The sequence below is a fragment of the Perissodus microlepis genome, chromosome 10 (assembly GCF_051167445.1).
Source record: "Perissodus microlepis isolate ML-2025 ecotype Zambia chromosome 10, ASM5116744v1, whole genome shotgun sequence".
NCBI classification, from domain to species: domain Eukaryota; kingdom Metazoa; phylum Chordata; class Actinopteri; order Cichliformes; family Cichlidae; genus Perissodus; species Perissodus microlepis.
Genome location: NC_140470.1, coordinates 8,598,288 through 8,624,690, shown reverse-complemented (window position 1 = coordinate 8,624,690; position 26,403 = coordinate 8,598,288). Strand labels below are relative to the sequence as shown.

The window sequence follows — 26,403 nt, the reverse complement described above, 5'->3', positions numbered from 1 at the left end:
TACCCATTTAGATGATAATGGGTAAAGAGACTGCTCTCTGTGGGAGGAACAATATAAAAGAAATGTTGGTCGTGTTTTTGCTCCTACACATTGGGATGTTTATATGGTGATATGTATGGTGCCTGAGCTCTGTGTTTCACATGTTTGGGAAAATCCCACTGAAATGTTGCTGACGACTCAGAAGAGGGGTTGCTAGGTAACCTGACGTCACAGGGCTGCACTGGTGTATAGGGAGGTAAAGCAGGAGGCTAGCTCATTAGCCACACTGAGCAAATGCCATGCTAGGCCTGATCTAAAAAAAAACAAAAAACAAAAGGACTACAGGCTCTGTAGCCTACAGTTTATAATGGATTGGATGTCGCATTTATCACAGGTTCACTTTGTGCAGTCCTGCTTCTATCTCCCATCTACTCCGTATACATGGGTCTGTGTGTGTGTGTGTGTGTGTGTGTGTGCACGCCAGTACATTTGCATACATGTCCATATGTAAAAAGGTTTCCAGCAAAATACGTTCCTGTCTTTTCACTCTTCCCAGAGAGGGAGCAGGTCTTACTTACTGGCCTCTAAGGCCAACCTCTGGCAGCTGAATGCATGTTCAAGTCAGAAATGCTGCTCTGTTTTTGTCCTTTTTTAGTAAAGCTTGCTGGCACTCTTTGGCATGTAAGACCTAAACATTTGTATTTAGGCACATTCGATTTAGCCAAATAAGCTTCTATGACAAGGTGCTTTCTTGTGTACTGGTAATATTTCTTTTTCATTGGATTACATTCAGTTTTATTATTTTATAATGCTCTCACTGCAGCTGATGATTGACGACTGCTCGCAGAGCTGAAAAGCTTCAGTCAGGGTCAACACGTTGAGAATTTAACTTCTTTCTATCGTCTTTCATCTCTCTGGCCTCCAGTGGAGAGGCTTTTGTTGGCTGCTGTGAAGAAGCCTTTTTACATCCCAAGGCCACACTTTCCGAGAGAAGCGCGGTATGCTGTACGAGTTTCTGTCTGGTCGGTGAGTAGAGGAAGCTCAATGAGCAGAGAAAGACACACGCTCGTCGCTGTTGCCCAGGCACTCGAGAGGTGCGCGGTGGGTCGAAAGGTAGCTGGTGCCGTTCAGCTCATCTCAAGGTGCTGCCTGCTGTAATGGATTCTTACAGATAGACGGTGAGATAAGGACACTCTATACAGTCACGCTGAGCTGCACAATGCAGGCCGTTGCAAACCAATACCACGGCAAGCATTGTTATACTTACTCACAGGACCACTGCGCTCAACGTGGGTTTTTTGGAAAGCATCAGATTAAATTGTTACAGCTTTACATTTTATTTGTGCAGACATAATGTTTCGAGGCAGACTCCAGTGGAATCATTTGCATTGATAGGCCGATCATTTTTGCCTATACAAAAACAAGGTAAAGCAATATTAACTGATGGGATGTTAACTGATGTTGGGTCTGATGTCATGAGACACTACAACAAAGGTTGCACCCAGGCTGCTAATTAACAGATGCAACCATTAGAGGGAAAAAAAACTGAGGAGAAGTAGGTGTCTGTGCATCTTGTTGAAAGGAATACTTTATTTAGAACCTGACAGAGTTACAGCTCATCTCAATATACTGGACAATATTTTATATTGTACACATAAAGGTGTACAATACAGCTTACAGTGGTGTTCTTTGGGTTATACACCTCTTATTTCTTTCTCCAAACATAAGCAGATTTCTGCAGCCCAAGAGCTCTAGTTTTGTCTCATCTGACAAAAGGACACATTTCCAGTACATATAATCTTTCTCCAGGTTGTCCTTTGCATATTTCAGTCTGGCTTGAAGGTGTCTCTTGGTTTGTCACCTCACAGTACATTTCTGTGCAGGGTTCCAGTGATTGTCTTCTTTGAGACTACAATTCCCTACTTGGCTAAGTCATTCACTAGTGTCTTAGCAGGTGGTCTGGTGTCTTTAAACACATCTCTCATTAGTTTTCTTTCTCTGTCAGACTTGTTCTGTACTGTGTTTGAATATCTTGATGGTACTACGCTGTGATAACTTTGTTTGTCCATCTACCTTTTTTCTCAAATCTAAACTGATTAGTGTCTCAGTTTTTAACTTGGGAATTGATTTTACAAACTCTGGGCATTACAAAGTTAAAGCACACCGTTGCACAGCAGTGCTTTGTGCTATGGCTCAGTTAAAGGTCAGTTTTTCAGAGGGCTAATAATATCATGGTCATTTTCGCTTTCTCTGTAATAATTCTGTAGCGCAAATAGAAAGAATTCATGGTTTCTAAAGAAATGTAGTATGTTTAGAAATGCTGTGATGAAATCCCCTAGCTCTATTAAAAAATAAAGAAAAAAATTCACTTTGAAAAAAATTAGAAAAATTACATGTAAAGGAGAGAAGAATTGGCCTCATAAAGGCATCACATCGTGGACACATTGTGAACAATGTGTTAAACCTGGAAAGAAAATGATGGCTCCTTGGCTCTGTCATGAAGTGGAGGGTAAAACATTTGTAGAAGCTCAGAGAAAATAAGAAAGTTTGAAGGAAAATGCCCGTGGGACGAAACTAGTCACATGGGCACTTTCTTTCCATCACTCTGAACTTTGATGCTTCTCAGCTGCAAACAGACACATTTGCTTTGGCAGCACTGCTGATGCTCTCATTAGATGACCAGGTCATTGTTCCTCTGGATAATAATAGCAGTTTATATCTAATTAGCTTGTCTCTTTGAGGGCACAGGGAAACATTGGAGCTGTCACTGCAGGTACACTGAGCTCAGTAGAGGGGGAATAAACAGTAAGCGAGGGTGTGGAGATATTCATGTGTCTGACTTTATCGTAACAGAGGCTCATCTGGTGTCAGGTCAGTGTCATGTCACTCGTGTGAAAACAGCAGTTTTCGGTCTGTTTCTGCTTTAAAGGTGGTACCTCTGCAACAATAAAACCCTGCCAACACAGGTGTGACAGATACCCTTCACAGTGAATGCCTGCTCTTTCTCATGTAGCTCGTAGCAGACTCCCAGTCTCCCCCGCTAACCTGCCCCTCCCTTCTCTGCTATGTTCTCTATTGCTCCCTGCAGGTGAAGCTGATGAAATACATCTGTAAACAGCTCCAGTGCAAGCAGAAAGTGCCAGAGACAGAGAGGCCCGAGGCCCTAGACAGCTATCCACACTTGCGAGACTGGTTACGCACCATCAACCTGCGACCAGAGCTCATTGAGGTAGGTCATCGTCTGGGCGCCAGTACTCTGGCCGGAGTGACTGGCGTTTGTCTCCCGTTTACAGCTGTTCTATAAGCACATCAAAGACTGCGTATAAAAGTCTTTTATATGCAGTCTGTGATGTGCACTCAGTCAACATTCACATGTGCATGAGGAATTAACCAGTGGCCGTCAAAGTGCCTTTCAAAAAGAGAAGCTGCTTCATTTTCGACGTCGTGAGAACGGCAGCGCCAAAATCTAAACTTGAGCTGATTCATTTCAGATAACTGTTTCTACTGTTCAATTTTATTTTTTGTTACTGAAACAAGGCTCACAAAACTAGCAAAGCAAAAAAAGCGAAACTGGAAGAGACATGCTGGTCTGTGCTCAGAGAAAGTCTTGAATGCTTCAAAATCTCATTCTCAGCCTTCTGCTGCTATTTATAGCTCCATGCCATGTTTGTAAGAGGGAAGAGAAGGCCCTTTTTATACAAGTGTACAAAGTGTACTTATCTTTATTATAGTTCTTTAACTGATCCACTCTGTGCCTTTTCTTTTTTGTTGCTCTAGCATTGTTGATGGTTACGTGTACATTAAAAAAAAACAGGTTTATTAAAGTCTTGTTTTTCAGTAGATTCTTTTAAAATAAGATAATGACCTGTTCCTTGCCTAAACATACACAATTAGCATTTCTTTAGGTGCTGGATCACTTGGGCTGTGGTGGAACCAGGGTAAGGTCTGTTTCACTTTCTGTCGGTCTCCCAAAAAGACAATGACCCAGAAAATAAAGAACTGACCTTGGGTGTGAGAACCATGTAGTGCAGTAAAATGTTTAATATGTGTTGTTCAGCACCGCTCAAGTGTCCCGCTCCTGAGCTGTGACTCCAGCCTGCTAATCTGTGGCTGACACTGACCTCTGACCTCCTCGTGTAGCAGTGGGGAGTCTTGAGCGGAGAGATTTTCTGCAGAAAGCCTCCCTTATTAATGCAATTTCAGAACTCGCTATTTGCTGTCACTTCTGATCATGATGAAACTTTAGAGCATTGCCGTGTGCAGTCTTCCATTGCAGAAGCTACCAGCTGGTTAACTTATCATTTTTGTTTCAGTGTTGTTTTCAAACTCCGCTATTGTTCAGTGGCTGTCAGCTGTTTGTTTGTTTTAACGCATGGATTTATCATTTTTCTTATTGGGTTGTCATAATTGTCTCTCCTTTCTCTCCGCCCGTCCTGTCCTGTCGTGTCCTGCTGTAAACTGTTTTAATCCATGTCAGCTCTTATGTGTTTTTGTCGTTCCAGTCCATTTGTCTTTGTTTTGTGACCTGACGGTAACCTGCTTTATTTTTAAAACTGTTCTGCACTCGTTATTCTTTAATATGTGCCGGCCTTGTATGTGCTTTGTGTTGCGGCCTTGTTCCGTATCTGATTATTTGTGCTCTGTTTACTGTTTAGTCCATTCACTCTTAAACCTCACTTCCTTTCAAAAGAATTTAGCTTTGCACAAGACACGATGAGGTTTTCTGATGAAATAGAAAGTGCTCATTTGTATGTCTTGTAGACCGGCGGGGACATCCCAAAGGACGAAGGACTGTAGCGGCATTTTGATGACCTATTTAGACCAAATATTATTAGACTGAGATGTCTACAGCGCATCTCCTCACTTTATACCATGATGGCTAGATTATGTGATGGATAGTCCAGTTTTATTCGTAGCTGAATTATGTAGATCACTTAATACAGAGAATTCCTACTGGGGATTCTAACCTGTGAAGGGCCCATATTAATTAAAACAGAGCCGGCATAATACTGCATGTATAGGAGGCCCCAGTGAAACGGTCACGTATGCAGGCTTTGCTGTAACTATGTTCTGAGTGAGGAAATAGAATGAGAGTAGAGGGCCGACAGCAACTTTAAATATCACATCACTCACCCCTTACATGCATGTGGTTTAGTGTGTGCGTGTGCTATGTTTTGGTTCTAGTGTACACACTAATGTGGGAGGTTGCCCTAGTTTTGTGATCAGTGTTTGCCCCTGAGAGCAAGGGTTTAACCTGACTGATAAGTGATTGCGTACTTCCCCAGTCAAAAGAAACATCCTAAACTCACTGGATTTGGCCCTATTTCCTTCTGTCATCCATCAGTTGTTGATTGCGCTGTTGTTTTATTTCGCCGCTTCAGTAACTCGGCTGTAAAAAGAAAGCCCCGCCCTTCCAGGTTTGTACATCTCCAATCTTGCAGACTACATTTTTTTAAGGCACATAAAAGGCTGGAAACAGAGGAATATGAAAGGAAAACTGCAGTGCTAAATGCTTAAATAAGTGGGAGTTGGTAGTACACTGGAGGTCATAAAGGACGCCTCCATTTGTTTCAGTTTTTATTGAAATTTGAGGAGATTGACTTGAGCAAGCAGCCTCGGTGATTCACTGTAATGCTACAAGTTCAGATAAAGTAAATGCATTAAAAAAAATAAAGCTTCAATAGTCAAGAAATGGAATAATCATCCAAATGGGGTTTGAGTATCAACCAAAGTGGAACAGTCTGGTTTACGACACCCTGTGATGCCTTATTGTTGAGTTTTACTGTCTGCTGAAATAATAAATTTTCAAAAATGGGAAGTAAAAAAGGAAGACAGCCTGGGTGGTTAGCAAGATGACCCAAAACATTAGAGAGGAACTAGACAGCAGGCTAAAAATGAAAGCTACACAGAGACGAGTCTTAACCCTTTCATACATAGTGGTCACTACAGTGGACAGCTATTCAGAGGCTGTTTCCTTGTATTTGTGTCAGTGTTGATGGTTTAATAGCACATAAACCACTACATTGGACACTGATGTGTCACTCCATAACCTGCCACCCACTGGTTGTTTAATGTTACTATAGATGTATGACGTGTTTCATTGTAATCATTGTTATTTAACCCTTTCATGCATGAATTATGACAACCTCTATCAGGATTTTTTCTTAAGTATTTTTATTCATCTTTTCATACGTAAAGACGAATAAAAATACTTAAGAAAAAAATCATGATCGAGGTTGTCATAATTCATGCATGAAAGGGTTAAACATGTGGCGCTTAGATGTGTAGAATTGGGAAAGCAAAGCAGAGTAGATGTATAACAAAATTAATTTCATAATTAATAAATCCGTGTTTAATGGTTTGTTACCATTAACCTAAAAGTGAAGTTAAACGTCTGCAATGTGACTTTATTTTGAAATGTTATCAACTTTATTTTTTGAATTTTTGAATTTAAAATAACACAACAACTATTTGTTTAACAAATGCTTTGTGGCTTTTTGTAAAGTTCAGCGTGATGCCTCCAGAACTTTGTAAATGATACAGCGTAGTGCATTTAAAAAAGCTATTTGCATGGTTTATCTATAAAGCTAAATGTTTATAATACTTGTTTTAAAGAGCTGTCACTGTTGCTGTGACACGTGCATCAGTGGACCAACACTAAAGGACACGTTGTGCGTCTCTGAGAGGCCCATGGCGCTGTATAAACGGCAGCATTTGCTGCTCTGAACATTGACCAGTGACTAGGCCTTCATCATTTACATAAATTTTTATATGCCCCAGTGTCATGAGAATGTAAATGTTGACAATGCTGATATTGTCTGGTATCAGCTGTGATATAACGCGTAACACAATATAATAGTCAGTCAAAAAAGTACCGCAAACTATTTACAATTTGCCTATTATAAAGTGCTACGATAATTTCCACTCTGAAACGAATGCTAGAAATATCGCAGCTGCTGAGTGGAGGGTTTAATTTCAATTTGTAAAACAGTCACGATTAAGCGTTCTTTGTTTTAATTTCAAAATTGATAACTTTTCAGTATTAATAAAGATACAGACATGCTTAATTAAATACTGGTCAGCTAATGTCAATCAAAACTAATGTGAGCACTGTTAACTTTAACACACTGTTAATCCTCCATTTGGATTTTTTTTTCTTTATTTATGACACCCAATACTTCATATTATTTACAATTCACAATTGTGTCCACACAGAGTATCCAAGCCTATATGAATTTGTGTCTTTATCCGTTCAGCCATTGGGGAAAAAGATGATAAAGCATGTGCTTCTGTTTTCTTACTTTGCGGCCCACTAGTGCTTCCCAGTTCTCACAGTGTGGTGTGTGTATTAACTCTGCATCTTACTGCATCACTGTTTACTTCCTGTTTTACTGTTGTCAAAGTTACCTTCACCATTGTACAGTCATTACACTTGTATAAGACGTTTCACATAGACAGAAAATATTAAGCCATTTTTTTTGTCAAACCCCAGCTCAGGTTTGATCTTGTGTTCGGCTTCTGCTCTATGCAGCTAATCTGAAAAATCAGATAAGCAGACAAAGTAGTGGTTGGAATACCCCAAACAAACAGGATTAACAGTGATTTCCAGGAACTGTCCCGAGTCAGATGTTGAATAACCTGCTGAGCACTGCAACATTCTGCCCTTTTTAACGCTCAGTTTCAGCCTCACTACAAACAGTGTTGTTGTGGCTGATTGAGGGTACACTTGGAACAAAAAATATTTTTTATGAATGCCATATAAGCATAGTTCTTTTGGGGTATTTTGCTCTCTTTTGTTGTACAAAGCTTGTCACTAACATACTGCTTCACGTTGTAATAGATTAGAGCTCCTGTCATGGGCTTTGTTTTGCTCCTCTGCAGGCCGTGGAGGCAAAGCTGTCGCTGGATACCTTACTGCAGATGACAGGAGCTCAGGTGAGAGACACAATGCGAAGACTTGGGTCCAGCTCAGAAGAATGTGGCAGACTCGGTGCTGCCCTCTCTTGTCTAAAGAGTGCTACTGAATCAGGTATGGGTTTACACTTTGATGTTCCTAGAGTATATTTCCCACGGATTTTCTATTAGTCTTTATATTTATTTATTTTTGGTCTGTTTCATGTCTCTTCCAGGAGGCGAACTAAGAGATGACAGCAGTCTCTGGCTGTCTGAGCCCACCAGGAGGGACAGCGGCTCTCTGCTGACAGCGGACCAGCTAACTAACCTGGGGACCCCACTCCGCACACACAGCCCCTCGCCTCTAGCCCGCCCATCCACCATCCAGTCCACCCCATCCACTCCCTGCGCAACCTTCCCCCACCCTCGCTCAGGCTCGGTGTCAGCGGCGCCCACGCCAGACGCACATGGCGACAGCCCTCTCACAGATCCATTCCCTATGTCCTTCGCCCGCGCAGCCCGCCTCCATGGGCACACCTCCACCCCACCTATAACGCCTCCTTCAAAGAGGCGTCACCGGTTGAAGCCTCCCTGCACCCCTCCCCCGCCATCCCGCAAGGTACTGCACCTGCTTCCCAACATCACACTGACGCGCAGCAAAAGCCACGAGTCTCAGCTGGGCAACCGCATCGAGGACCCTCCCACCAACAAGTAGGTGCTAAGCTGTTAATGGGTGGTTTGAAGATACTGCTCAAGAATTCACCTCATTTGCAGCTTTTCATAAGTAGGTCAGACTGGAACTAAGTGGGGAATCCTCAGATGGCACTGTAATTGTGACAGATTGCTTCTGTTGTGGGGAGTGTGTATGTGTTTTGGGGGTTTTCTGTTTGCTTTTTTTTTGGGAGGGGGTATCTTTTATTTCACTGAAATTTGAATCTCAGCTTGTTTTTGCAGGAAGTGTTTAGTTTCTGCTGCTTCACAGAAAGGAAAAGGAGAAATTTCTGATTTGTGCTGGCCAGCAATGGCGTTGGCCAGCTGACAAGCCTTCTCACAAGGGATCTTTTTTTTTTCGGTTTGTTATTACTATCAACTGAAAGAGCACTTGTTGTTTGACATTTTATAAAGGACTTGATAAAATGCCCCGGTCCTGCCCGATGTCTCACTCTTAATTCCGTCTTGCGCTCTGTCGGGACAGAAGCAGTTTTCCTTTGATATGTCCTCATTCGCTCTCTCTCCCTCTTCCCCTTCCTCTTTCACATCCGTTCACATACTGCCTGTTGCTCCTTTGCTCTCGCTGTATGAGTGGAGCTAATCCCCACGCAGATTCCCAGAGATTATGAGTCATGTCAAAACAGGAAGTATTTCCTAGTTCTAATGCTCAGAGGTGGCAAGAAACACAGTTTCTCTCTATCCCTCTCTCTCTTAATATCTAATGTTTTTTTAACCTCTGTACTAGGACTGGCTGCCCAAGCACAATACAATCACATGTTTATCCATAATATCTGTTTGTGGAAAACTTTATTTAAAAAAAAAAACAAAATGGAAAAAATGGCTAACATAGGACACTATATGCTTTTGGAGGTTTATTCTCAATCTGCATATGTTGTGCGGTATATTACAAAAGTGTTACTTTATGTAAGGAGGTCGCAAGTCGCAGTACTAGACTGATAGTCTTTTTGCAAATTTTTACAACTGTGGCTCCTCACGTGTTTGTGTGCATGTGCGTATAAACCACAGACCTGGCAACGCTTTGCCCTTCACTCCTTGTGACTTCACTCTGGGTGTTAAGGATGTCACCCTGCCCTTCGTGTGCCAATGCAATTAAGGTTCTCCAACGTGCCTCTCCCAGGCCCTTACATAATCTGTCCTGTGCAGTATAGTAAGCAAGCAGTTCAGTATACTGCACCTGCTGATTCACTCTTCTTTCTGTGCGTTTCCAGGTGTGTTAAAAAGAACAAGTTGTTCCTGAACATGCAAGTCAACGGTAACGGATGTGAGGATTTGCCTTCTCGCTACCCCGCCGTGTCTGCAAGGACACCCGGTGCCACCCCGGCTGCCAACACAGCACCTTACACCCTTCCTGGAACTCCCACACTGCTGGAGGAGCACAGCACAATTAAGAGTGAGTCAGCTGCATGCATGCACTTTTAATTTTGCTGAATATACCTGCTTAAAGTGGACATATTGTGCTCATTTCCAGCTTCGTAGATCAAAATAGTTCTTGTATACGGGGCCTTGGTGCAACTTGTCAGTTCATTCTCTTAAAGACAGCTTTACTTTGTTTGTCTGAACAGATCTAAAGAACAGGTGTACTCAAAGCTTAAGACTGTGTGTTGTAAATGACCACATTAAGAACACAACCACTAAATGAGATATAAGAGTAAAAAATGCAGTCTGAAATCTGAGCTTTTGGCTCATAGGAACTGCTACTACAGATGCACTGACATCACTATTGGTTCTGCAACATTGCTACAATGATCTTGTGTGTGCTTTTGTGCTTGAATGTAAATAAAGGCTTTGACTTAACATCACCTCAGTCAGCCATCCTTGTAATCATTACTCATCATTTGCATTCTTTCTGTCTCTTTCTAGATAATGTAGCAGTGCATCGCAGCTCCCCACAAGCAATAAGGAGGGATATAGGTCTTGCAGTCACGCACAGGTAGACCTTTCAATGCCTAGAAAAGATAGATTTGCTGTTAATGCAATAATGGCTCAAGAGTTGGGAGTTCGTCCTGTAATCGGAAGGTTGCCGGTTCGAGCCTTGGCTTGGACAGTCTCGGTCGTTGTATCCTTGGGCAAGACACTTCACCCGTTGCCTACTGGTGGTGGTCAGAGGGGCCGGTGGCGCCAGTGTCTGGCAGCCTCGCCTCTGTCAGTGCGCCCCAGGGTGGCTGTGGCTACAGTGTAGCTTGCCATCACCAGTGTGTGAATGGGTGGATGACTGGTTGTGTAAAGCGCTTTGGGATCCTTTGGGACTAGTAAAGCGCTATACAAGTACAGACCATTTACCAGACCATTTATAAATTAAACTTTACAGCGATCTAATACAGAGTGGGTCCGTAAGAAGCTTTTATGTTTTGTTTTTTAGGTTTTCCACCAAATCCTGGTTGTCCCAGACGTGTCAAGTGTGCCAGAAAAACATGATGTTTGGAGTTAAGTGCAAACACTGTCGGTGAGTTAATTACTGTCACAAACACAACCCAAAAAAGTGGTGAAAAAAAAGGTCCGTTAGAAGGCACATGTGTTTTAGGAAGGTGGGAATCTGATGTCTTGGCTAAATCTTGATCTGGGTGTAAGGCACGTTGGTGCTAATTACGAATTACCGCTAAGCCTCTCATATGCTGCCTATGTTTTGTTTTTTTTTGCTAATGCAGATTAAAGTGCCACAACAAATGTACAAAGGAAGCTCCATCCTGCAGAATCTCCTTTCTACCAAGTAAGTTTTCTTTCATCCCACGCTGTGCAGCTGATGGACTAAATCTATTTGGCATTCATGCCTGTTTGTGACATGATTGGTTTTCTCCCACAGTTGCCAAAATTCGGAGGACCGAGTCAGTTCCCTCTGATATAAACAACCCAGTGGACCGGCCGCAGGAAGCACCGCAGTTTGGCACACTACCAAAGGCTATTACGAAAAAGGTAAATTAAAAACTTTCACAGAACTGCCGTGTGTGTAGTCCCTTTTTAATTACCTTGAACTATTATGCCAATACATATACCTCCATTATCTCCATCATCTGTCCATGCTAACCATTGTAAAGATAATGTATCTGAAATCACACCTGACTATTAAAGTGTGCACTGACAGGAAAATAAAGCATAGAGCTTGTTGAAGGAATCTTGAAGGCAATGCAACATGGCTAATAAATAGCAATCATGCTTGTAACCTTCCATCCCGGTCCCAGCAGGATCATCCACCAATGCTGAACCAGCTGGACTCCAGCAGCAACCCATCCTCCACCACTTCATCCACACCTTCCTCCCCAGCACCCTTCCAGCAGAGCAACCCCCCCAGTGCCACACCACCGCCCAACCCTTCACCCAAAGGTCATCGAGACAGCCGATTTAATTTCCCGGGTAAGCTTGGGTACAGAATCACAAACACAGATGCACAGATACACATGTAGAGTATATACTGAAACATGCATGCTGACATTGTTCTGATTTTTCCTCAATGCATTTGACGATGAATCTTTTACAGTTCAGGAGTGTGGCGCTCCCACAACTACTTACCCTTTTTCCCCAAATACACAACATTAACACTAAAAGGAGTTTTTAAGAAGATCTCTTAATTCAAAGCTTCTCTAACCAAAAACCCTTGTGTCCCTTGCCTTGCTTATCACTCTTCCCCTTCTCTTTTTCTTTGAAAAAGCTGCCTGTTACTTTCAGCATAGACAGCAATTTATCTTCCCGGGTGAGTTGATGGTCCCAAAGTGTAATACTACATTGTTAAGATCCCTTCATCCCTCTCTCCCTCCACACCATGGCTTCTTTACAGTTTTCTGTCTCCTGCATGTTTGTTTTTAAGGGTTATAGTAGTTAGATTAGCTGTGTTTGACTGTGTGGCAGCATTCTGATGCCATCTGCTGGAAGTAGTAGGAAATTGCATGAGCAGTCATGTTCATGTGTGGTGCTGGCTCTGTAACTTTTGCTCCCATCCGTCATCCCTAACTGGTGTCATTTTCCTCTGCAGATGTTTCCAGTCCTGCAAATTTCCACTCAGATGTTCTCCAGGACAGAGTGTAAGACTTTTTTGTCTGAATAAAACAGCAACACCTTAAATAAATGTAAAATGTTGAACGTGAGAAACTTTATTTTGCTTTGAAACTTCAATGTTCTTCAATGACACTTCAATTAAAGATGATCCAAAGTAAATTCAAACTTGTGCACCCAATTCTTGTTTTTTAAGGCTTTAAAGAAGTATGCTGTGGAATGATTCCACTCTGGAAACAGAACAGTTCAAAGAAATCATTAAAACTGGCCTGCCTGTAGTATAGATCTGTCATCCACGGAAAACATTTGGTGCTTTTATCGGAATCTCACCTTCACCATTTGTCATGATGTCTTTGTACTATTTAAAATGAAATATAGAGCTTAAACTATCTGCAGATCATTGTACTCTGGCATAACTTGCATATTGTGCAGTGTCGCTCTTTCGGAAACAGCCTTTTATTTTTTTTTGTCTTGCTTTGAACCTCTCTGATATCAGTGTTCTGTGTCACAGCAGTGAGATAGAGCAATCATCAGATGACGTACATGATGAGCTGGTAGAAGATGACGATGAAGAGGTAATGCTGGAGATGCAGTCTACAAAATATTCTTTTGTTGTACTGTTTCCTGGCTCTTTGCTTATTAGTCTGTACAGTGAGGCTGTTCAGTGTCACACCTTCAGAAATTGGTTTTGTTTAATTTTGTTTTCAGTTTTTAGACACTCATACTTTGATTTCCTAAAAGGTTGGACAATTGTCAACTGGGGTATGAAATTAGCTCAGGTGACTGAAGATTGAGATTTAATTAAAACATCCAAATGTAGCCCAAAGGTTTGTGACTAAAAGTCCCTGTGACATCTGTTGATTAGAACCTGCTCAGGTGGCAACACTGGCTTACAAAATGTTCATCGGCAGTTTTAAATTTATATTTGGTAGATTTTTTTTTTTTTTAAATCAACTTTTACCAAAACCATCGCCACACTATTGCAGGAAGGGGATGAGGAGGTCGAGGTCGAAGATGAAGATCACGAAGGGGAGGAGGAGGACGATGAGGAGGATGATGAGGACAATGTGGATGGAGGAGAAGATGAGGACGACAGAGGGGAGATCAGGATGCACATGGGCTCCGACGGCGAGTGCGACGAGCTGGACGATCTGCCCAACTCTCGGGGAAACCAGTGGAAGGGCCCCATCTCCCGCAAGGCCAGTCAGACCAGCGTTTACCTGCAAGAGTGGGACATCCCCTTTGAGCAGCTGGACCTTGGGGAGCTCATAGGAAAGGTGAGGAATCTACCCAACGAATTCATAGTGTGTTGCATACTTGAAAAAAATAAAAAATCAGACAGTTTGTATTTTGTTTATCCAGGGCCGCTGGGGAAAAGTGCACAAGGGCCGGTGGCACGGCGAGGTGGCCATCCGACTTCTTGAGATCGATGGGAACAATCAGGACCACCTGAAGCTCTTTAAAAAGGAGGTGATGAACTACAGACAGACCAGGCATGAGAATGTGGTCCTCTTTATGGGAGCCTGCATGGCTCCACCCCACCTGGCCATTATCACCAGGTGAGAACAAAAATATCACAGGTTACCTCAAAAACGATTCTAAACCGGATGCATGTGTTTGCTTTAATAGAATGATTTTCCTCTAACTCCTGCAGTTTTTGTAAAGGGAGGACACTCTACTCAGTAGTTCGAGACACTAAAAACACTCTGGATATTAACAAGACAAGACAAATTGCTCAGGAGATTGTAAAGGTATTTGTTTCTTTTTTGTGTGTTAATTTGTGAGAAACGTGACACTTTAGGGGGGAAAAATCATGTTACGTACTAGAACATAGCAGAACTGTGTAGTCAAAGATATAATTTTCTGTTACTGTGTTTTCCTTTGTCTGAACACCGTTGGCCTGCTGATACAGGGAATGGGCTATCTGCATGCCAAAGGCATTGTTCACAAAGACTTGAAGTCAAAGAACGTTTTTCATGACACCAATAAGGTTGTGATCGCAGACTTTGGCCTGTTTGGGATCTCTGGAGTTGTTCAGGAGGGAAGGTAAGAAATGTGTCCACCGCCCCACACCCCAAAGAGACCTTAAAACTATGACCTTAACTAAAGCAGTGCTAAAACCACTCTATTACCCGGGGACGCCCACTGATCTGTGATAATCGCTGAGGTCTGCAGTGCTACTTCTGTAGGCATCTCCCTTGTCAGCCAGTAAAAAGAGGGAACTCTCCTGATTGTAAAATTGCAATTATTTTCTGGACACTCTTGATTTCTGAAGCACATTTTGAATGCACATCTTACTAATTTTTTGCCTCCTTTTGTGTATGGTTCATTAGTAGCTAACAGGAGTAAGGGACTTTATTTAGTGAATGCATTTTGTCCTCTTAATACATCTTTTCCCCTCCATTTAAAGTGTTACTGAAAACTGCTTTTTTGTTTGTTTGTTTTTCCAGGCGTGAAAATAAACTCAAACTTCCACATGGCTGGATTTGTTATCTTGCACCAGAGATTGTGCGCAGAATGAGCCCAGGTAACAATGAGGACCGCCTTCCTTTTTCCACCGCAGCAGATGTGTACGCCTTTGGGTAAGTTCTTCATGCACATCTGGTTGAGTTCTGTCATAACTTTCACTGACTAAAAAGGAAGTCCACCATTTGAATTAAAAAAAAAAATGCTATTCCTTTTCCCCACTTCAAGCACAATTTGGTATGAGCTTCAAGCTAGGGACTGGCCAATCACTAACCAGCCTGTGGAAGCTACCATCTGGCAGGTGGGGAGCGGAGAGGGCATAAAGAAGATTTTGGCAGAGATCAGCCTGGGAAAGGAGGTCACTGTGAGTTGGACCATGAGTGTGTCAGTCATTCAGAAATGTAGAATGTTTGTTCTGCTTGTGTAAGAGTGGAAAATACCCATGCTGATGCAACGATATCAAGATGTTGCAGCAGTTTTTAGGTCAATCGATTGTAGTTCACAGTGCGGTGAGTGCAGGTCAGTGGTTTGCCAGTCACATTGAAACGAAGTGGTTTCTTGTTTCAGGAAATCCTCTCTGCCTGCTGGGCGTACGACTTGAGAGAAAGGCCAACCTTTACGCAGCTGGCTGACATGCTGGAGAAGCTACCCAAACTCAACCGCAGACTGTCCCACCCTGGACATTTCTGGAAGTCTGCAGAGTAGGTATCCCAGAAATGAAGGATGGTGTGAAGACACTGGACCTGTGAACACAAAAACCTTTCTTTCCTTTTTCTTATTTGTTTATTGAGAGTAGAATATCAGATCAGAGCTGGGTTCAGCCTTAGTACTGGGCTCAGAGGAAATGTGAATTTTGTAATTTATAGCTGGAAACATGACTTCTGAACTTGAATTCCTTGCACAGCACTGTTTATTGAAATGAGACATTTTTGGCAAAAATAAGTCTGTCATACAGAACTTTGTTACATTTGTGACCAACAGACTATAGCTAGAGTGTAACTGGGTAATGCATAGAGATCAAATTAAAACTCAGCTGAATGCATGTAGATATTTGGACGTAAAACATCTAATCGACTCTTTGCTTTAGTCTTTTCATTCTTACATAGACCACCTTAACTACTTCATGCAACCACATATGCCTCTTTTCCTGGCATTAGCATTAACTTTGTTATAGCCTCAGGTCTCCACTGTTTCCTACATTTTATGCAGTATTGTCCAAAAGTGTTCAGCCACTCCTCACTTCTTTATATTTTGCTTTCAAGGAGTCATAATAGTTTTCCTGGCTTTTTCAAGGTCTTTCAGAGTTTTCCTTTAATTTTCACTCATTAGTCCCGTGTATGAAACTGATCATTTTCAGAAGAAAGTAAGGAACCAATTTTAAAATGTGGCTTTAGGCACTTTGCTTAGCAGCCTGTTGCAAAAATCTAAAATTTCTTACCATTTCTTTAGTTGAAGATTGAAAGAAAGGAAAAAAATACAGATGAGAGTTTATGAGTTTGACAGACATAAAATAGTATTTTTGCACCAACAAGGTGATTCCCAAAGACCGTCACTAAAAACTTTACATATCTCAGCATGGTGTGCAGTGTGTCCATTAAAAATTTTGAGTAACTAGGCAAGTAGAGGACAAAAGAACAAGTGGTCATTATAATAATAAGTCATTATTGAAGCAGTGTGTGATCACCTTGATAGAATACAGAACAAAAAGCAGCCAGCATCCAAAGAAGTGCTCCAAATGTCCTTCATGAAGCCTGAAGACTACTTCAGGAATAGTTATACCAAATATTCCAAGCTCACTAGAATTGAACAAACTCTGTTTTTGCGTTCTATGTTATATTTCCATGTAGATTTAGACAAGTTTCTATCAATCACTGCACCTATGTCCCTTTTTCCTGGCAACATATATATAGATATATAAAAAAAAAATTCCCCACTCGCCCCTGTGGGCGGTCAATCCTTCAAGCTCGGGTCCCCTACCAGAGGCCTGGGAGCTTGAGGGTCCGGCGCAGTATCTTAGCTGTTCCTAGGACTGCGCTCTTCTGGACAGAGATCTCCGCTGTTGTTCCCGGGATCTGCTGGAGCCACTCGCATAGCTTGGGAGTCACTGCACCTAGTGCTCCGATTACCACTGGGACCACCGTCACCTTCACCCTCCACATCTTCTCGAGCTCTTCTCTGAGCCCTTGGTATTTCTCGAGCTTCTCGTGTTCCTTCTTCCTGATGTTGCTGTCATTCGGAACCGCTACATCAATCACTACGGCCGTCTTCTCATGTTTGTCTACCACCACTATGTCCGGTTGGTTAGCCACCACCATTTTGTCCGTCTGTATCTGGAAGTCCCACAGGATCTTAGCTCGGTCATTCTCCATCACCCTTGGGGGCGTCTCCCATTTTGACCTCGGGACTTCCAGGTTATACTCGGCACAGATGTTTCTGTACACTATGCCGGCCACTTGGTTATGGCGTTCCATGTATGCCTTGCCTGCTAGCATCTTACACCCTGCTGTTATGTGCTGGATTGTCTCTGGAGCATCTTTACACAGCCTGCACCTGGGGTCTTGCCTGGTGTGATAGACCCCAGCCTCAATGGATCTTGTGCTTAGTGCTTGTTCCTGTGCTGCCATGATTAGTGCTTCCGTGCTGTCTTTCAGTCCAGCTTTCTCCAGCCACTGGTAGGATTTCTGGATATCAGCCACCTTCTCTATCTTCCGGTGGTACATACCGTGCAGGGGCCTGTCCTTCCATGATGGTTCCTTGCCTTCCTCCACTTTCTTGGGTTTCTGCTGCCTGAGGTATTCACTGAGCACGCTGTCAGTTGGGGCCATCTTCGTGATGTATTCGTGGATGTTCCTTGTCTCATCCTGGACTGTGGTGCTGACACTCACCAGTCCCCGGCCCCCTTCCTTCCGCTTAGCGTACAGCCTCAGGGTGCTGGACTTGGGGTGAAACCCTCCATGCATGGTAAGGAGCTTTCTTGTCTTGATGTCAGTGGCTTCTATCTCCTCATTTGGCCAGCCTATTACCCCAGCAGGGTACCTGATCACGGGCAGGGCGTAGGTGTTGATAGCCCGGATCTTGTTCTTACCGTTCAGCTGACTCCTCAGGACTTGCCTGACCCTCTGCAGGGGGTTAAGGCCTATGCAGAACAGCAGTGGGGACAGAGCATCTCCTTGGTAGATCCTGCACTTGATGGTTACTTGTGCTATAGGCTTGAGGTTGGCCTCCAGTGTTGTCCGCCACATCCCCATTGAGTTCCTGATGAAGGCTCCCAGGGTCCTGTTGATCTTATATAGTTCTAGGCATTCCAGGATCCAGGTGTGGGGCATTGAGTCATAGGCCTTCTTGTAATCAATCCAGGCAGCGCACAGGTTGGTCAGTCTGGTCCTGCAGTCTCGGCTGACTGCTTGGTCTGCCAGTAGCTGGTGTTTTGCGCCTCTGGTATTCTTGCCCATCCCTTTCTGTGCCCCGCTCATGTGTTGACCCATGTGCCTGTTCATCTTAGCCGCTATGATGCCTGACAGGAGCTTCCACGTGGTGCTGAGGCAGGTTATTGGTCGGTAGTTGGAGGGGACCGGTCCCTTCTGGGGGTCCTTGAGGATCAGGACCGTCCGGCCTTCGGTTAGCCATTCCGGGTGTCTCTCGTCAACTAGCAGCTGGTTCATTTGTGCTGCCAGGCGCTCGTGGAGTGCAGTCAGCTTCTTCAGCCAGTAGGCGTGAACCATGTCAGGGCCTGGTGCTGTCCAACTCTTCATACTGGAGACCCTTTCTTGGATATCTGCCACTGTGATGGTTAATGGACCCTGTTCGGGGAGGTCGCTGTGGTCTGACCTCAGATCCACTAGCCACTGAGCATTGCCGTTATGGGTTGTGTCCTTCTCCCATATGCTCTTCCAGTATTGTTCTGCCTCCAGCCTTGGTGGTGCTGTTCTCATATTGTTCCCCTGCCACTGAGAGTACACCTTGGCTGGTTCCGTGGAGAACAGCTGGTTTATTCTCTTGCCTTCTATCTCTCTGGTGAACATCCTCAAGCGGCTGGCCAAGGCTGTGAGCCGTTGCTTGGCAGTTTCCGAGGCCTCAGGTATGGACAGCTTCCTGTACTTCTTAGGCACCTTCCTCATCGCGCCTTTCTGCAACTCCGATAGTCGGCTAACCTCCCTCCGTGCTGCCTTGATCTTAGCCTCTAGCCTCCTTCTCCATGGAGGGTACTGCCCCTTGTGGCTGTTCAACTTGTAGCCAAGCATCTCACTGATCACTGCTGCCGTATTGTAGATCAGCTTGTTAGTGTCGGTAATCGTGGCTGTAGGTATCGTCCGTAGTGCTGCATTAACATCATCTAGCAGACCTTCTGAGGGTACTTCACGTAATCTTGGTAACCGGCTACGGGGGGTCCAGGTTTCAAGCTTGGCCATGATCCTATCTTTCAGGTCAGTTCCTCTCGCACTCAACGATCCTTCTCCTATTGCACTTGGGGCTTGGTACCCAATCTCGGGTGGGGGTGATGATATCTCCCCCCTGACCTGGCGTCCTGGCTCCCCCTTGCCGTAGCATTTATGTTGTACCTCGTCAATTTCTAGCTGTGAGAGCAGTCCCTTCTTTCGAATGTTGGAACACTGAGCTTCTAGTTGTTTCACCGTCATTGTGGATGTTGGGTATCGAAGAATCCATAGGTCCCTCATCCTATTCATGTAACCCCTTCCACCAGGGTTACTTGCGTAGTAGCTTTCCAACAACGCCCTGTTTTCATACATATATATATATATATATATATATATATATATATATATATATATATATATATATATATATATATATATATATATATATATATATATATATATCCCCACATTTTGCTTTTTGCAGTTTATCTGCAAAAAGCAAAATGTGGGTGAAGACTTTTGCACAATACTGTATGGTTTGCTTTTTCACACACTTTTATTACATTTGCCATTTGCTTCAAGACTGCTGCCAGCAGTCACTGGGCTTCACTCTTGTTTCTTAAATGGTAGCTTTGCACAGCTGACTTTCAAATGACTTCTAAATCACATTAAACATGCTTTAAACCTTTTAAATCTCATGAATGTCCTCTAACTAATCAGTGCGTGCAATATCTTGCTTTCTCCAATGTAAGCCTGTTAACTTTTCACTAACCGTCTAATGTCTGTTTTCTTTTGCTTTTTTGTCTTTTTCTTTTTCTCTTGTCTAATCTAGGTTGTAGCCGTCACTCTGAAACAAAAGCAATGCAAAACAAAGCCTGGGTCTGCCTTGCATGCTCCTGAATCCTTAACTCTTACAGGATTGATCAAAGCATTGCCTCTGTCTGAAACAGGCGCCGCTTCCACTAATCCACAGTCCGATCTTCCGTGTTATTTCCTTGTTCGGAAGACAGGATCGTTGGACTGAGGTGTGACGGACAACCGTTGTCGCCCTTCACCCTAAATCCCTTCATTTGTCTAAAAACAAAACAAAACAAAAAAATAGCTCTTTGCCTTCCTTCTGGTCTTCTCCTGTAATATCAGTCAAGACTCTGAGGCTTCTGACTAACTGGCTTGTGGTGTCTGTGCTGAGACTGACTGGTGTGCTGTGGTCTGTGCCTGCTGATGGCTGCCCTGTCCTCGGCCCTGCTCAACTTCTCTGTGCTGCTGTGATGTGGTTGTTCTTGCCTGGGGTGGTCCTGACCACATGGCTCTCTTTCTATCTAAAACACAAACACGCACGCACGCAAATACACACTGCTGGACAAAACATGGACCTTAATACCAAACACCCTGCTTCATTTATCTCTTCACTCCCTGGGTGGTGGTGGTGGAGGGTGTTTGACACAACTTTGACATGCTGCTTGAGTGATGATCTTAAACCACCTGCCTCCTACTTCTCAGTTTTTTTTTTTTATTATTTTTTTTTTTTTTTTTTAAGGATTGTAGGATGGCATGTCCTGAGAAGTCTAAATGCAATATGCACTTTGTCAAAATGGAAAAAAAAATCATAGACTCTTCTTTTTTTTGCTTCTTTTGTTTTGAGTAGGGTTTCTTTTGCAGTGTTTATTTTTCCCTTGGACAGTGTGTTAGCTTATTTGTCATTTTTGGTCTGGTGAATTCACTGTTTATTTGATGCATTCCAAAAGGGGGCACTGATAAAGACTTGTGTATGCTAAACGAGCTGAAGTGGAAGACAAAAAATGCAAACAGAAAACAAAGACTATCTACACGAAAATAGAAAACTACAGTCTATTTCTTTCTGCAGACTTTTTCATAGCAATGCTCATCTGTTGAAGTGTGAAGTGCACCTTAAAAGGAAGTTGCTTCGAGGAGCTGAGTGATCGCATTTTCTGTGCAACAAAAAAAAGAGAAAGAAAGAAAAGAGGGAGGGAGAAATCAGGAATCTGGTGCAAAAAGTGTCCTATACCTTCCTTAAACAGTACCTCTTGTGCGTGCTTGTGTATACTGTTTGTGATTGCTGGCTTCAGTTGGTGTGCTTGTGGTTGTGTGTCGACTGAGTGAGTGTACTGTGTTGGAACATGTAGGGTTGTTTTTGTTCTGTTTGATTTTTTTTTTTTTTTTTTTTTTGGGGGGGGGGGGGTATTTGTGAAAGACTACAGTAAATGTTGTGTTGCAAATCCAATGGTATGTAATGTACTGTATATACATTATTTAATGTACAGCAAATTAAGACAATTCTTCTAATATTTCTACAAACATTTTATATGTAAAACACATGACAACATTTTTGAACTGGTACTGCTCTGGCTATTACAGATGTGTATATATATTTATATTTTTTTCATGTACAGAATGCTGTATAAAAGCTGTACAATGTTTTGTTTTGTTTTTTAAGTATTGGCCAGTCCGTGTTTTTGTTTTCTTTTTTTTATGTTGTTGTAAAAATTCATATTTTTGTATTGCATGTTATTACCATTCTGTACACGCAGTTTGTGTTTTCATCCATGGAAAACAATAAAGTGAGGCTTGTCATGTAAATACAGCTGATACGGTTATTTTGCAGCTGATGGTAAGTTGGTAAAATGTGTGTTTTCCAGCACAGGTATTCAAAATAACTGGACACTATGCATCATATCAACACAATGGCATCAACTGACCACATCCCAAGGGTGCGCTGTTGCACTGACGTCTGATGAATGTGGAGGCCATCTGGTCAAAATGAATTCACTTTGTTTAAGAAACTAGTTTGAAATGATTTAACCTTTGTGACATGGTGCTATGGGCTCAAAATGTGGTCATAAATATTTTGTACTTGTAAATCGGTTTTGTACTTGTAAAAAAGATTTGTATGTGTAAAAAAAATTTGTGTGTGTGTAAAAAAGATTTGTATGTGTAAAAAAGATTTGTATGTGTAAAAAAGATTTGTGTGTGTGTAAAAAAGATTTGTATGTGTAAAAAAAATTTGTGCGTGCGTAAAAAAGATTTGTATGTGTAAAAAAGATTTGTGCATGTGTAAGTACAAGTACAAGTACAAAATATTTATGACCACATTTTGAGCCCATATGGTGCTCATTAAGGGATGGACATGCTCAGGAACAATACTCAGGAAGGCTGTGGTGTTTAAATCATGCTCACATGGAAACCAGAGAGTACCAGGAAAACATTCCCCACATCGTTACACCATCACCAGCATCATGAACAGTTGATACAAGGTGAGATGGATGCTTTCATGTTGTTAATCACATATTCAGAAAGCTAGGCAGGCAAGTGCTTGGTCCCAGAGGGCTGGCAGATTTGGAATCACAGCAACGACAATAAGGAGGGGGGAAAGCAAGACCGGGGTGAGTGGATTAAATATAATATTAAATTACTAAACACTGCTAGTTTAACTTTAACAGTGGGAGAAAGAAGCCTGAATAACGTAACTTCTGCTACCATCAAATTCATTCTTTTGTTTGACATTTGGCATTAACTTGGCTAGCTGTGCATTAAGTCTCCATGTTTCTGTTTGTTCATTTGTCTTTGTGATGTTAGATTTTTTTTGTAACGTGGTCATCAGTGCTGGTTGGAAGGACCACCATTGAATTTTTATCTTTGGCCCCAACAGACTGTAGAAACACCACTGCACAGAAAGATAAAACATATGATCTAGAGTTCCTCTTCTTTTTTCTTTTTTTTTGCACTTTCCAAGCTTCAGCACATTCAGTTTAAATTACATGAATATGCTAAATCAAACCAATCAAAGCAAGTTTCAATTTTAAATGTGATTTGTTTATGTCAGTGTTTGAATTCTTTTAACACAAGCTGTAAGCATTATAAAGTACAGTCTTAGTATCTAAATTATTTGGGTTTCAGTATAAAAATGCAAATAAAAATAATTTGGACATAGTACAAATACAAATTAATAAAATGCTGATAACTGTGAACTGCTGTAGTTTAAAAATGTATGCATACTTGGACTTTTATGCATATTTTATGTGTATACTTTTGAACATCTCTCCTTTATTACAACACTCCATAAACACTTTGGGAAGCTGGTTTAGCTCAGTGAGTGAGCAGGCAAACATATGCCTGGTGGCCGGAGAGCAGTAGGCTTGAGTTCGAGTGCTACCCTCGACCCTTTGTTGCTGCATGTCTTCCCCTCTCTCTGTCCCCGTTTTCCTGTCTGGACCAGTTTATTTTTTAAAGAAATATTGAAATATTTTTCCATTCTTTGTTTGAGACAACATTACTGTTCCAGTTTTCTTTTTTGTGTTTTAATTTCTCTGAGTTAGCTAGGAGAGCGTCGAGTGGCAGTCATAAAATTAATGTCCAAAACAGAGAAAACCTATAATAAATTATAGATATTATCTAATCAAAAATAAACTTCCATGGTTATTATAGGTGAACATTATAGATGCAAGCCAAGAGCAGGCTGAGCACAATCCCATTTTTCCTCTAGGTGGCATAACGACCCAAAAGAAAGTTACAAGTGTTTGCCATCTTTCCTTTTATGGTAAAGACATGATGAGGCACTGCTTCTTTTTTAATGGTTTTGCACATTTTACATTAACTTTTGTCAAATATGTAGTAACTTGATGGGAAACATGTAAACGATGTGTCTTAAATTTTAAGCTAACTTCCTCAGTTTGTACAAATTTGACATGTCAAGAATAAACTGCTTAGAATTTACCAAAGATGGTGCTACTTTTAACCTCAAAAAGACAAATTTTTGGCTACGAGTTGAGAATTCATTTCATACAAATGTCTAATAGGTTTAAAAAATGTGGGGCAGTGACATTAATGAGCACATAAGCTCAAAGGTTAACTTCACTGTGTGATCATAATATTCTGCAAACACTCATTTATTAGTTTTCAATTTCATACCTTGGTAGCAGATGAGAGAGGGTGGCCAGGTTTTGCATTTGGTCTCACTCTGAAACAGTGACAATAATCGAAAGGCTCACTATGAGTCAGTAAACACAAGAGCTTGAATGGTTGTAGCTGGAGGTATATAAATAAAAGGAAGCAATTCCAGTTTCCCTATTTTGGTTAGGAAGCTTTTCTGTGACCTTCAGTCAAGTTTACGAAGCCTTGGAAGGTGCCTTGATAATGAGCGCTTGTGCTTGCGTTTGGTCTTTGAAATGTTTTATCTGAAGAAGAAAGAAGAATGGTGGATTGATTTCTGTATACTGGCATCAATGGCAAAGAGAGGACCTTGTATATTCTACTGCAGCTAAAAAGCTCTTTGACTCCAACTGGTACTGGGTCACATGACCAGCGTTTAGTGAGGGAAGACTGTTTCCATTACTGCAAGGTCAGCTACAGAATGACAATTAGTCATTTGTTTGATTTTGTTACCAAATTAGCAAGCTGAAAATGTACCAGCATTACATGTGCAACCAGTGGTATGTGTTATGCCAGGCATGTTCAAATCAAACCCAGAAATCACACAAAAAGCCTTCACACACACATAGCCACAATTTGGTTTTGAAACAGAGGGCAAGGTGAGAACACAACAGAGATAGTGAGAGAGCTTTCTCGTGGTCATTCTAACATTTGCTGAGTGCACCACTACAACTGTCAACCATCAATTGATGACCTTGGGACTCTCCTTAATGAAGCTGTCCACCAACACAGCCAGCAAGCTGGTTATTTATAGAAGTGAAGGTACTGAAAGAGAAAAAAAAGGGGAAAGAAAGTGGGGCAGCTGGACGCACGCAAAACATCTACAACAAACACACCATGATCTTACTAACAAATGGGGACTTTCCGTCATTCAGTGAAAGGTGAGGGGGTTTTGAGATGAAGTCATCCTCTTTCCTTTTGTTCTCAGTTCCCCTCATACATATTTAGCCTTATCATCCTTCTCATGTTTATTAGATTAAGTCAGCTTTTAGGGCTCAAAGAGAATTAATACTCTTTGTCAGAATATTTGGCCACCGCCAGTCTGAGGACCAAGCAAATAAAGGACTATAGATGGTAGATTATAGCAGCATGACAGGTTGTGATGTTGCCTTTAATACCTTTAATTTTGCTTTTGTCATTTTTTTTATTACCATTTTTTACTGTCTGGCGTTGTTTTCATGCTCGTGATAATTAAATTGTCTGCAGCACAGCAGGTTAAGCAGCAGGGGGTCCAGACTTTTCCGTCTCTACTTCACCGCCTGCAGAAAACATCCAGTTTATCTGCAACATCTTACCAAATTAAACATTCCCCTCTAAAGCTGAAAGTTATGAGTGCAGGTGCAGACTGCCTAAATAGCCAGAAATCACATGGGAAACTCAGCATACAGTAAGAGAGGAAAATAAAAGGGGAAGTTGATAAAATAACTCGATTTTTAATGCAAATTTCTTTTTTTTTTTCTTTTTTTCTTTTTTGCCGTTGGTGAACTGATGCGGAATAATGTTTTTCATAAATGTTTTATGTCATCTATAAGTGCTTGTTCTGTTGTCCTTTTCCGCTGCATGTGGTGTGTGGTAACCAAGTGTCAGAAAGGTTGTATGCTGTTTGTTGTATGACATTTACCAATGCCTATAATTAAAAGTGCTCTGTGAGCGGTCGGAGAGAGCTCAGACAAAAATATGTAGGTGAAATTGAAGACGACAGATATAGGCATGATTATTATTGCTTTAGGTTTAAAAAAAAATGAATCTCTGACACATCAGTTTCTGTGAAAGGCCTTTAAGAACAATAGAATTGCTCAAAATAATTGTGTAAAAAATAGCACAGTTTGCAGCTCAACTGGTGTCGCTGCTTTGCAAAGCGACATGAGATGAAACACAATGGAATTTTGGGGCTGTTAGTTTCTCTCTCAGTTATTAATACTGTAGATGCAGATGATTATGCAGTCCTAGGTAGGACAACAATGGGTTTTACTGATTATTTACGCCTCCCTCTTTTTATAGTATGCCACCCAACAGATGTCTGCGT

At 41.9% G+C, this 26,403-nt stretch overlaps 1 protein-coding gene across 5 annotated transcripts in view; it reads left to right on the top strand.

The window, feature by feature from the left end:
• ksr1a (kinase suppressor of ras 1a) overlaps window positions 1-22,028 on the top strand; it is a 30,683-nt gene extending 8,655 nt beyond the window's left edge. The window contains exons 2-21 of one of the 5 annotated variants that reach the window (XM_084941777.1): window positions 3,068-3,208; window positions 7,861-8,008; window positions 8,109-8,583; window positions 9,813-9,994; window positions 10,465-10,534; window positions 10,964-11,047; window positions 11,250-11,311; window positions 11,405-11,514; window positions 11,781-11,952; window positions 12,248-12,289; window positions 12,569-12,617; window positions 13,103-13,163; window positions 13,575-13,865; window positions 13,951-14,147; window positions 14,243-14,339; window positions 14,501-14,634; window positions 15,039-15,170; window positions 15,283-15,418; window positions 15,622-15,755; window positions 20,263-22,028. In XM_084941777.1, coding sequence (XP_084797903.1) covers window positions 3,068-3,208; window positions 7,861-8,008; window positions 8,109-8,583; window positions 9,813-9,994; window positions 10,465-10,534; window positions 10,964-11,047; window positions 11,250-11,311; window positions 11,405-11,514; window positions 11,781-11,952; window positions 12,248-12,289; window positions 12,569-12,617; window positions 13,103-13,163; window positions 13,575-13,865; window positions 13,951-14,147; window positions 14,243-14,339; window positions 14,501-14,634; window positions 15,039-15,170; window positions 15,283-15,418; window positions 15,622-15,755; window positions 20,263-20,269 — 2,724 coding nt within the window. In that variant the 3' untranslated portion in view covers window positions 20,270-22,028. Of the gene's footprint in view, window positions 1-3,067; window positions 3,209-7,860; window positions 8,009-8,108; window positions 8,584-9,812; window positions 9,995-10,464; window positions 10,535-10,963; window positions 11,048-11,249; window positions 11,312-11,404; window positions 11,515-11,780; window positions 11,953-12,247; window positions 12,290-12,568; window positions 12,618-13,099; window positions 13,164-13,574; window positions 13,866-13,950; window positions 14,148-14,242; window positions 14,340-14,500; window positions 14,635-15,038; window positions 15,171-15,282; window positions 15,419-15,621; window positions 15,756-20,262 lie in introns of all 5 variants that reach the window. The other 4 variants (XM_084941775.1, XM_084941776.1, XM_084941779.1 and 1 more) reach the window with 4 other exon arrangements.
• Window positions 22,029-26,403: the final 4,375 nt, after the last annotated feature.